General features: G+C 37.5%; 1 protein-coding gene across 4 annotated transcripts in view; it reads left to right on the top strand.

Annotated features, from left to right (window-relative positions):
- The window catches only part of HYCC2 (hyccin PI4KA lipid kinase complex subunit 2), a 62,247-nt gene that overhangs the window by 29,027 nt on the left and 20,378 nt on the right, over positions 1-12,842 (top strand). For all 4 annotated transcript variants that reach the window (XM_086616178.1, XM_086616181.1, XM_086616180.1 and 1 more), the window contains 5 exons: positions 6,500-6,679; positions 9,023-9,103; positions 9,750-9,865; positions 10,628-10,723; positions 12,426-12,542. In XM_086616178.1, the coding sequence (XP_086472304.1) occupies positions 6,500-6,679; positions 9,023-9,103; positions 9,750-9,865; positions 10,628-10,723; positions 12,426-12,542 (590 nt within the window). The remainder of the gene's footprint in view (positions 1-6,499; positions 6,680-9,022; positions 9,104-9,749; positions 9,866-10,627; positions 10,724-12,425; positions 12,543-12,842) is intronic.

Genomic DNA, 12,842 nt, shown 5'->3' with positions numbered 1-12,842 from the left:
TGAGATCTCTTGTATATTTATAAATTAAATGGCAAGTATACACAGCAAGGAATTTCTTTGTTTTCCTAAGCATAGCTCAGCTGCTTTTGGAAGCTGAAAGCTTGATTGAGCTTAAAGGAGATTGCATAATGCTCATGCAATAAAAAAAAAAAAAGCTTCATAGCTGTCAGCTTCATTTCAGTGTTACAAATAACTTGCATCGTGACCTTTTTCTTTGTACTGAAGCTACTGTTATTCTCTCTCCAACCTGAAGCCACTGTTTCTGCTGTTGTCTTCTGTGTTTGTGTATACTTCTGATAATGTAAAAGGTTTCCTTTGCTTTGAGAATAAGCATTTGATTGATTGATTGATTTTTTTTAAATTATGTAAAGAACCAGATTTGCAAAAAATTTATCTTCTTAAGGGTATGACAGTAATCTTATGTTTTTGCACACTGCTTGCCAAGTACTACTCTTTGGAACTGCTGTTGCTATTTATGCCTGATTCTGATATCAGGTATAAGATAAGCAATCCCAGACTCAGAGATGACTAACTTCAGGTGCTGCTTGTTAAGGCAGTATGTATTTTCTTGTTGCTCTTGTTCCAGACTTATTTGCGTGTGAGGAGTAACACCGCAGTAAATTCATTACTTTGCATAATACTGTGGTAATATTTGGCTCTAAGTGAGGTTTTTTTTTAAAATAGACTTTATAGGGCATTATTTGTTAGAAGGATAAGCTTTATCTTCATAAACAATCAGTTATGTGGTAGACTATTAAAAAAACGTACTTGCTAGATTCTTGATGGACAAATAATTTTTTTAGTGCCACTCAATCATAAAGTTCATCTATTTTTAAAACTTCCTGAAAGGGGCAAACTGTTTAGGGCAAACATGAATTTTTCTAGAATCACAGAATTCTGTCTTGATAAGACCAGGATTATTATTTCAACATGGAACCAGCATGTTTAGGAACCAAAACAAGCAACCAAGGTGCTTCTCTTTTTTGACAGCTGTCCACCAATTTGAGAGCTGTCAAATGAAGGCAATCATACTGTCAATGTAAATGCAATTGTTACTGTTTACCTTTTAGGAAATTCCTTGACTGTTTTTTAATATGGAGAAGATAAATGACTGGAACAGAAAGTTACATAAACAGTAGGGAGTGATCTTGCTCATAAAAGGCTTAATTAACTGAATAATGTATTGATTTTTGCATAATATTGGAATTCTAAAGCAAGTGCTTTTGAGTACTGTTTTTTTTAGATAGTTTTCTATTTTTTTGAGTTGATGCCTGGTTGTAGACATAAATGCTCTATGGATTTTAAGTTAATACAGTGCTGAAATTTAAATGTTGAATATTCGTGTGAGGCTATTTAGGTTTAACTTGGAAAGCTCAGCCTTGCAACAAAATGAGATCTCCTTTGCAATGTCCATCACTTCCCAGACCCATTACTTTTCAAACAATAACTAATTTCACCCATTATGTTACAGTTAAGCCTAAAATGAGCACATTATTTTCTACCATGATTGAATTCTTCAAAAAGGCAAGCATTTCTAATCTTTGTTGTGCATTTTATTATATATAAATACATTATATTTAACTTCAAGTTATGGCTCTTAAGATTTAGCAAACTTGTAAAATAAGCCAAACTAAAGCTATTCATCAGCTTCCTTAATACGTCTGCATCTCTGTGAAGTGTAAAAATGAAGTCTGCAAATTATATAATTGTTACTTACTGTATGTTTAAGCCAGTAAAAATTTTGTTTCTAATTATTTGTTATGCTAATTGCTGTCCATGCTAATAGGAAAGCTCTTTTAATCTAAGTTTTCAGTTTGTCAGAAAAGAGATAAGGTTGTAAGAGCTTTCTGCTTTAAATTTTTTGTCTGACTGCTGTGCTGCTCAGTTTCCGTTTGGCTTTGGACTGAAAGATCTTTGGAATTAAAAAATACGTGCCAGTTCATGTATACACCCACTACTGGTGACAAAAGCTTAATTTCCTCTGTTTATCCAATGTCGTGTCAATATTTATATTCAGAGAATTAATTGGAAGAGGCTGGTTTTCTGAGAAGCAAGATAACTAGGATGTAAGGAAAACATCTGTTCTTTCTTAGAGTGCCAAGTTTTGTGTTTCCAGGTGGGAGATGATCATACTATACTTTGATAGGAATAACTTGAGTGTTTGGGCTTTTGAAAATATTTGTGTTGTAGTGTCTTTGTGATGGCAGCTTTTTCTTTTGGACTTAAAGCTCTGAACGCACCAAAAGCGCTGTATTAGTTGCTACAAACAACTTCAGGTTTTCACCTAAGTAATTCGCAGTTGTTAAACCTTTCGCACAACTAATGACAGCTACTAGAAATGAGGAGTATTTACATGCTTGCAACACCAGTGACTGCATATCGCTTGCATCTTTCTAGGGAGCATGGTTTCACTTGAAAGACTAATTTTATAAAACTTATATTTGAAAGAAAGTAGAATAAACTCAGTAACTACTCTGGTTGAGTCTCATCTGACTTTAGCTAAAGTAAATTACCATTTTCCACTGTTTTTAGTGAGACTTGGATTAGACTGGCTAATTTCAAATGGGAAATGGCTTTGGGCTGCTGTCATCTCTAATCTAATAGAAGTACTATTTATAGCAATACTGCTGTTTATATCTGGTTTCTGATAATATTTGTTTAGCTTTTCTTGCACCTGTTATCTCATATTCTTGTATTTATTGTTTCCAGAGATTTCTTCTTTTTCTTCTTTATGCTAGCTTCTTTTTCATAGTTTCTTTTAAAGAATACCTACAAATTTAATCAGTGATCTCTGAATTATTTATTAACCACTTCTTTTATTAGACTGTCTGAAATGTGCTAGGCTTTTCATAAAACAAGGATACAGTTCTATCTCTGAGGATTTGAACATTTACTGTAACAGATGGTTGTAATAATTAGTGTCACTTTAGATATGAGTTTCTTCTGAGTAAATATTAATTAAGAAAGAATGTACTTATGCATCTTTTCAACATAAAACACTATATATGTATGAAATACTGGAATAAATATACTAGATAAAATAATACATGCTCAACTCAATAGAGAAAGCCCTAGCATTGTTTTATTAAAATGATGGCAATAGAAGCTTTTTGGGCTTCTAATTTAATTTAGATCCTAAAACAAAAATTCAATAGCTTGTGCACACAGATTTTTACCAGATGACTGGACTTCTGTCATTCCATATCAATGTTGTCAGCATCAGCTTTCTTCCCTCTCTCTCTTGTGGCACCTCTTTTTTGCTTCTATTGTAAAAAACGGCTTTTAGCTTAGAGTAACTAGACTTTCCATCAGAAGCCTTGCTATACAAGGTACTTATCCTAGAGCCTTGTATAAGAAGATATTTGGCTGATAGCAAAGTTTTATTTTATGTTATGGCTTATGTAATCAGTGGTTTAAAAATTATATGCTTCATTGACCAGAATAGAATCATAGAATCATAGAATGGTTAGGGTTGGAAGGGACCTTAAGGATCATCGAGTTCCAACCCCCCTGCCATGGGCAGAGAAATTCTCCACTACACCAGGTTGCCTAAAGCCTCATCCAACCTGGCCTTGAACACTTCCAGGGATGGGGCATCCACAACTACTCTGGGCAACCTGTTCCAGTGCCTCACCACCCTCAGTGTAAAAAATTTCTTTCTTATATCTAATCTAAATCTCCCCTCTTTCAGTTTAAAGTTATTGCCCCTTGTCCTGTCACTCCATGTCCTTGTAAAAAGTCCCTCTCCAGCTTTCCTGTAGGCCCCCTTTACGTACTGGAAAGCTGCTCTAAGATCACCCCAGAACCTTCTCTTCTCCAGGCTGAACAGCCCCAACTCTCTCAGCCTGTCTTCATAGCAGAGGTGCTCCAGCCCTCAGATCATCTTCATGGCCCTCCTCTGGACTTGTTCCAGTAGCTCCATGTCCTTCTTGTGTTGGGGACTCCAGAACTGAACACAGTATTCCAGGTGGGATCTCACGAGAACAGAGTAGAGGGGCAGAATCCCCTCCCTCAACCTGCTGGCCACACTTCTTTTGATACAGCCCAGGATACGATTTGCCTTCTGGGCTGCCAGTGCACATTGCTGGCTCATGTTGAGCTTCTCATCCACCAGCACTCCCAAGTCCTTTTCCTTAGCGCTACTGTCAATCCATTCTCTGCTCAGCCTGTACTTGTGCTTGAGATTGCCCCGACCCACGTGCAGGACCTTGCACTTGGCCTTGTTGAACTTCATTAGGTTCTCACAGGCCCACCTCTCCAGCCTGTCAAGGTCCCTCTGGATGGCATCCCTTCCCTCCAGCGTGTCTACAACACCACACAACTTGGTGTTATCTGCAAACTTGCTGAGGGTGCACTCGATCCCACTGTCCATGTCACCAACAAAGATGTTAAATAGCACTGGTCCCAGTACTGACCCCTGAGGAACACCACTCGTCACAGGCCTCCACATGGATATTGAACCGTTGACTATAACTCTTTAAGTGCAACCATCCAGCCAATACCATATCCACTGAGTGGTCCATCCATCAAAACCATGTCTTTCCAATATCTAATGTGTTCACCTTTTCTTGGGTGATGCTCTCTTAAGGCAGCTATCTTGATAGAAAATTCTGTCAAATTTGTTTTGTGTTTGTGTTATATTAGAGTAAAATATCTAAGTCTGAATATGTGTATGTGGAATTGTACAGTCGTATAGGTTTATAGCATTGCACGTTTATGAAGCATTCAAACTAATCGCTTGTAGAAATGTCTGTCCCCGTCTGCTGGTGGCAAGGGAGTTCTTCGAAGTTGTTTGTTTTTTTTTTTAAGAGGATAGATGGTTCACAACAAACCACAGAAGTACATCTTCATAGAGCATAGCAAGAGAATGACAGTGAATTCTACAGGAAATTCTGGGTACTAAGATTTTAATGAATAGACAAATTGATGAAAGAAGAATGCATCAAAGTCTATGAAACATATTGCTAATGCTCTGAAAGTCCTAAGCTGCATATGCCTGGGAGTAAGAGCGTGTACTGAAAGAGGAGTCATATATGCCTTATCTCATCTACTCCTCTGCACTTGGTATTTCCTATTTATGCCTTTTTGTCTCACCGGTACAGCTGTTATTGTGTTGGTCAAATATAGGGGTTTTATTGCTCTAAAAAATGATGTGTGTAATTTAAAGTTTAAAATTTGTATACAAGAGTTGCATAAAGCATGTATGGTTAGAAGACTTGAGATTCTGCCTCTGTCTTCTGCCTCTGTCTTCTGCCTCTGTCTTCTGCCTCTGTCTTCTGCCTCTGTCTTCTGCCTCTGTCTTCTGCCTCTGTCTTCTGCCTCTGTCTTCTGCCTCTGTCTTCTGCCTCTGTCTTCTGCCTCTGTCTTCTGCCTCTGTCTTCTGCCTCTGTCTTCTGCCTCTGTCTTCTGCCTCTGTCTTCTGCCTCTGTCTTCTGCCTCTGTCTTCTGCCTCTGTCTTCTGCCTCTGTCTTCTGCCTCTGTCTTCTGCCTCTGTCTTCTGCCTCTGTCTGATGCTTTAGGTTATATGGATGCCTCTGTCTTTTTGGACTTTGAATCCCATGAGTATTTTCCTTAGGTCAGATCATCACATTTCTTAGAATGTAATACAAGATTCTGGTCACAGACCTTTACCAAAATTCCACAGTTGTGGGGTTTTTTTATAGTTTTTGACGTTGGTATTAAAAACAAGATTCTGGTCTCAGACCTTACCAAAATTCCAGATTTTTTTTTTGGTAGTTTTTGACTTTGGTATTAAAAACTTGATTAGTCATGGGAAAAGGGGAGATGGTTTCTGTTTCAGAGACACCTCTGTCTGATGTGGTTCTTTTACTTTTTTTGCCTGTTCATGAACAGTTCTGTGGATGCATCTTAACTAGTGCTTTGGCATTGTAGACTTAAAATGGCAGGATTTTTCTCATGCTTATATCACACTGACTTGATACGGGCCTTTTTTGATTCTTGTACTGAAACCTGAAGGGCAGCTCAAGATGGAAAAATCAATTTGCATTGTGATGAACAAATGCACATGTTGGGTTTGAGACTAAAAAGCTGTCAGTAAGAAATTAAGTCATATTTCTGTCAACAGACTTGTCATTAGCAGCTAATCTTTAACCTTTGTCTTTTTATAAACCTTACAACTGCACCATTAACTTTCTATGGTGCACATAATTCAAGCCGTATCTGTCACATACCTTAAATTAGTACCTGTATACAAAATAAATCTGATACTGACAGCCCTAGAAAATAATATTCTCAAGCCACAAGATGGTAGTGGCTGTGGTAAGGCCACATTTCCCAGTACCGCATACCAGCGCCTCTCAGGTCTGTCCTTTCAGATCCCCTTAAAAGGAATGCAGATCTTATTTTGGTTCATTCACCTACTTGCCATCAAGGACTGTAATTTGTACAGACTGCAGTGGCTGTATGATACAGCCCCTATATTTGCTATTTCGTTCTCCCTTATTAGAGAAGCCTAACAGTAATTTTTTCCTTTCCACAGCTCCTGGAGCCTGTTTGCCACCAGCTCTTCGAACTTTATCGTAGTTCTGAAGTCCGTCTCAAGAGATTCACACTGCAGTTCTTGCCAGAGTTGATCTGGGTGTATCTGCGTCTTACTGCCAGTAGGGATAGGCAGAGTAATGGTTGCATTGAAGCATTGCTGCTTGGCATTTACAACTTGGTAAGTGAGCTGAGCGGGAATGGCTGAGGAAAGCTTTGAACTGAGGTTTTCCGTCACTGACCACTGGGAATGAAGTATAGTATTGGAGCAACATATTTAAAATTGTAATACGCTTGCATGAAAGCATATTTAATCTGGAGAAAAGCATAATGTAATGAAGGTTTAGTAAGAACATGTTTACAAAAATATTTTTTATAGTAGTCTTTTTGGGACAAACATTTTGAATAAAAAGGATCATCTCATGGGCTTGCTTGAATTGTTATATACTTGTGTTTGTAAGAAAATTGGGTAGCCTTCCTTAATGTTGAAAAATACAACTTTCTATGGAGGTGATTGTTGGGCCAATATGCTTGGTCAGTCTTCATGTGTTGCTTTCCCTGGCCCCCTGATTACTCTGAATACGTCTTTTTAAGGGTAATTTGAAGCTGAAACCACTCTGCGTGCACTTAGATACATGCATGTGTACATTTGAGGCAAATAGTTGTCTTGAGTGGAGCAGTGATTTTAACAATAAATAAAAGTAACTGTAGATTAATAATAGAGTTTGGCTGTTGGATGTGAAAGTGTTTTTTTTATGTTCTTACATTAGCCTGGAAATGTTTACCCTTGTAATGTTATGATGCTGTTTGATAAATTTAGCAGTACTGCCAAGATAGGCATTCTCTAATGGGAACTTTTGTGTTGTAGGGCTTTAAAACATATTGTACTGAAACATCACCCTTGTCTCTACTATCATAGTAAACCCCTCCTTTAAATTTGCACAGCTTTGCTGTTGCAAGTACCAGTAGTGAATTCAGACTTACTGATGGTAGGTTTACTTTTTTCTTATCTTTCTCGGATGCCTTCGACATTGTCCGTAGATTTTTAAAATAGAGGGAGGTAGATTCAAATTGGATATTAGGAAAAAATTTTTTACCATGAGAGTTGTAGAACACTGGAACAGGTTGCCCAGAGAGGTGGTGGATGCTCCATCCCTGGAGACGTTCAAGGCCAGGTTGGACGAGGCCCTAAGCAACCTGATCTAGTTGGAGATATCCCTGTTCCTTGCAGGGGGGTTGGACTAGATGACCTTTGAAGGTCCCTTCCAGCCCTAATCATTCTATGATTCTATGATTCTATGTTTCTACACGTGATGAGACACAGAACAGTCGAACTGTGATTCTTAAAAAAAAAAAAAAGTTTAAAAAAACCCCAAAACCAAAAATAAACTTGTTATGTGTCTGTAGATCAGCCCTTACACCTGATCTGGAAGATCCAGTTATTCTAGATTTATTCTGATAGAAAAAACATTGGAAACTGCTTGCTGGTTTTTGGTACCGTTTGCTGGGTTGAAGTAGCATGTTTTTCTTGTCAACGGTTCTCTCATAAAGGTCCTTTTGCAGTTCCTTTGAAAGTCATGCTGATGATTCATATTTTTTAAGGATAGTAACTTCATCATTCTCTCCAGATTCAGGAAGAAAGAGGCCTCAAAATGGACAGTGTTTCACACAATTTTTTTTTTAAGTTGTTGATATTTTTCTGTACATATATTGAGACTGAAGGAGTGAAGTTATTTTCTCAGTACTCAGAAAGTGAAAGACAAGGATAAATCTTGTGCATTCTGCTAAATTCTATCAACTTTTCTCCCACTGTAATCTTTAAAGCCATGACAAGTACTGTGCTACCTTGGACCAAGTTTTCACATAAATTGGAATGACTAGAGCTCATTGTTTGGAAAATTGCTGTACAAAGTGAAAAGGCAGAATTTTAGACTCCTTTTTGGTATAGTCTTATGCAATTGTTCTTAGTATGTTTGCTTTAAAAACTGCTGGGTTTGCTTATGTGGTAGCCTAGCAACCATAAAATCTGACCAATTTGAAAGCCTTTTGAGAAAACATTCTGTGTATTTCTTACTGATAGAATGTCTGAAGAAACTTTGCCAGTCCCCTTGATTTCACCTTCTCTCAGTGGTGCATTTATTATTAAGTACTGCCCATTGTCAGCAAGTGACTCATCAGCCCTCATGTGTCCATATCTTTTGGGCTTAAAGTTTAGCCTTGCTTGTTCTTTTTTGGTTTTGATGAAGTCACACTGATCACGGAGCCAATGCTAGGGTTTTTTTTCAGTGTCGCAGACTGATTCTGCAAAACAGGTCTTTCCCAGTTTTTAAATTTGTATGTATGTTTGCTGATATTCTGCAAACACACAGAGACCTTGAGGTGTTCATAGTCTTACCTGATTAGGACATGTAACTTCTTATGTGTTAAATATCTTCTAAGAGTTTAAAATTATTCCAAGTCCTATCTCCTTACTTCTGTTTGGGTTTTGTTTTTGTTTTTGTTTTGTTTTGGTTTTTTAATGCAGGAAATTGCTGACAAAGATGGAAACAACAAAGTTTTATCTTTCACCATCCCTTCATTATCTAAACCCTCAATATATCATGAGGTAAGAGAGCTGCTGTAGTAAATTAGAATTGAATCTATTAGAGGAATGAAAACTGGATCCATTTGATGCAAGAGGCCATTTTAGATGCATCTCGTTGCAGTAAGTTTTCAATGTCAGTAGCTTGCAATTAGTGTAATTGAATTCAGTAGCATTAGTAGAAGAAAAGGAACGTAAACGTTGAAAAATCTTTGCGAACAGTGCCCATTTTGAACAAAGGTGAGTTGTGTTATAGTTGCAAATGTGGGTTTTTGCCTCTTTGTGTTATTGTAAAAGTAGTCTTCTTTCTTCTAACTGCTCCTTAATACAGTTTGAACTGGAAATCGTGTTTTTCTTTCTCTACTGTTGCTGTACAAAAGGTCTATGCAATTAGGACCAGGTTATTATAAATGGATATGTAAGAATCAAAGTTGACAATTGTTCTCACCTGCTCTATTGCTTGTAACTGTGGAAGCTGTTTGTAATAATGAAATTAGATAAAAGTTTTTAGATTTATGGTATTCTGGAATAATCTTCATTTTTACAAATCACAAGACAAGAGTGCCTTTTGGCTTGGGTGGTTAGGAGTTTTAATGCCTTCCGGGACCTTTTACTTATGACTTGATTTCTCTCCCTTCCTTCCTTTCTTCCTACCACCATCTACTTCTAGCCCTCTACTATTGGATCCATGGCTTTAACCGAAGGAGCTCTATGTCAGCATGATCTCATCAGGGTAGTTTACAGTGATCTTCATCCTCAAAGAGAAACCTTCACGGCACAGAACCGGTAGGTGGATGTATTCTAATATTAGAGGTGCTTCACTAGGCAGACAACAAGTCCTTAAACATTAATACCAAGTCTATTACGTGTTCGGTCCTTTCTCAGCATTAAGTGCTTGGAAATAAATCTAGAGAACAGTCTTGGTAATCTTGAGGTATAGTATTTTTGTTGTCTGTTCCAACTTTGTATGTTCTTCTACTAGCTAATTTAGAAGAAAGTAACCTCTCTGTCATTTCTGTGTCTGTAAGGAATATCTTTGGGTTTATGCTGTCAACTCCTGGAAGTGTAACGAAATTCAGCTTTGGCTCTGAGGCTGTGACTGCTTTTTGCACAGAAAAAGGGGAATGGAGCTGCGTGGATAGACAGAACTAGGGATGAGATAAATTGTCCTGCTGTTCTAGTGACGGCCAGCTTTACCCGTGTCTAAAGCCAGCTCTGGGAAAGCTGATGAAATAATTTTGAATGCATTGCAGACTTGTCCAGTTCTATAACTTTGTCCAAACATTATGCCATATGCCATTTCCTCTGCGATTCCTGCATATGCTAAGAGCTTTCAGTAATAATTTTAAGTGTTTAATACTGAACCTTTAATAGCCTATTTCAAGTTAGTGAATTATAATGAAAGAGAATTTCAGGATTTGTGTGTTTACTTCTGACGTTTTTTCCTGTGGGATATGTTTGAGAGAGAGTTGTAGAACTTTTGTGTTAAATTCTGATGAAATATTAAGAATTTAAACCATGCAAGCTTTTGCTCTTGTCTCTTTTCAGGTTTGAGGTGCTGAGCTTTCTCATGCTGTGCTACAATTCTGCTATTGTCTATATGCCTGCCTCTTCTTACCAATCACTTTGTAGGATGGGTTCCAGGTGAGACACTTGCCTTTGAAATGTTCTTGCAGGGTCCCTCTAGACTTCTGAATATTCATCCAGAAAAAAAAACACAATTTACATGTTGTTTTTAATAACCTAAAATATTTAACTCTTGGTCAGCCTTGCAGCTTAATTGGAAATTTGAAGCTGTACTTGCATACAGAAAAAACAAATGAATTATCTTACTACTGCATAGGATTTCATCCTAGTTATGTAACTTCCTGTTATTTGGAAAGGAGAAAAAAAAAAAGGCAATTTAGGGGGAAAATTAGTTGAAGCTACTCAGGCTGATTTGAATTTTTTGCATTTACATATCTTTCAGACATTTTTCAGTATGGTCAGCTTAAAAATCCTGTGAGGAATAGCACTAGTTTCCTCCACTTACAAATATTAATGTCTTGCTTCTGAGGATGGTTTATATGAAGTGCTTGCACAATGTTCTTGAGTTTAGTGGTTTGTGGTTTTATTCGGCTTGAGGTTTTTTGGGTTTTCTTCTTTTTTCCTTCCTTTCTTTTTTCCCTGATAACGACATCGCACTTTCTGGAGAATTCAGTACTGTGACTTCTCAAACTATTATACATGCCCTTTATATAACCTTCTGCTTGAATAATCTTAGAAGCATCTGGTTGGCAAAGATCCCTGCTTTCTGTTCTGAAAAATCTCAAGTATGTCTGATATTCCCATAGTCTTGGTTTTACCAGCGTTTTTGTCTAGAATGAGATAAATTCTCTCTCCTGCTACCCCCAAACAGAGGAACCTCTTTAAATGTTTTTTGATTTTAGCTTATTTGCTTCAGCATGATACTGCCATAAAAGAAAAGGGTTACATGTAATTCCATTATGTAGCAAAGAAGGGTCAGACTAGCCTCTTAACAACATACACTCTGTAGTAACGCACGTATGCAATTAAGAGCATAGCCTGTTTTCTTTCCCATGGTTTCTGATGCGAATGGGTTAATTCTTGGCATGCTTCCGTCATGTCTGCTTGAGTTGTGACTATGCTAAATATGCCAAACATGCTGAATTTTCCTGCATCTGAAAATTAGATCCGTTCTTTGGGTGGAGAAGAAAGACAACGTTTTATAGGCTAGAGGGTTTTTTGCTGGTTTTGTAACAGTGCAGCAGTTATTACATGTTAGCGACCATGTGTTGCTTCCATGATGAAGAGTCAAATATTAAAGTTATGAATACATTATTCTGTTTTTTTTACGAAGACTCAGTGCTATGCAGTATATGGGAAGGCCAGCCCTTTTTCAAGGGTCAGAAGTATTTTTTCAGAAGGCAACTGAAGGCTGTCATCATATGTTAGATGGGAGATGACGTATTTCTCTTCTATACCATTGAAATGTTTCCTTTAAACAAAGCTGGTTTCAGTTACTGAATTTTTGGGAGAGTCTCCTACTTGGTGGCTGGCAATAGAGAACATCTTGCCACCCTCGTTGTTTAGAAGCTGGTTATGATTTGAAGAAAACAGATGGAGTTAATGTTTATATGGAAATAACACTGGATTATCAGTGAGTCACATCTCAAGGCACTGATAAAACCACTTTAATGGTTGAGAGAGCAATATAAGAATGTTCTATGTTGTGTGCTTAAATTTTGAAAAATAAATTTTGAAAGTGAACTAAAATCTCTGTTATGTAAAGACATTTGTAGTCTTTGTGAGGTTCACGTTTTATTACAATGGTGTGTTTTTTCAGACTGTGTGTGAGCGGATTTCCACGGCAGCATGAGAAATGCTGGAAAGAACCCTGTGGTAGAGTGGTGTTAGACCCCGACTTCATGGTGCAGCTGCTTACAGGTGTCTATTACGCCATGTAAGTGGATGGTTTTTTGGTGTAAAGAAAAACATCTGGTTTTACATGAATTGAAATATAACTGCTAGTTGGTTTATAATTTAAAAAAAATAGTTACACTAAACGAGTCACAAACTTGTATTATGGGTTTATTTCCTGTTACTTGCTCACTCAGCCAACTGCTAACTTGAAAATATCTTTGTCAGCATGGAATTAGGTGATGAAGGGCCAGTAGTAGGTGCTGTAGAGAGTTAGGCTTCTGGCTTAATCTTTTCCCAAGTTTCCACTACCACCAGATACCTTCTGTTCACAAATGTAATG

This window comes from Tauraco erythrolophus, chromosome 8 (assembly GCF_009769465.1).
Source record: "Tauraco erythrolophus isolate bTauEry1 chromosome 8, bTauEry1.pri, whole genome shotgun sequence".
Classification (NCBI taxonomy): domain Eukaryota; kingdom Metazoa; phylum Chordata; class Aves; order Musophagiformes; family Musophagidae; genus Tauraco; species Tauraco erythrolophus.
Note: the sequence above shows the minus strand (reverse complement) of the source record. Positions and strands in the feature narration are given on the sequence as shown.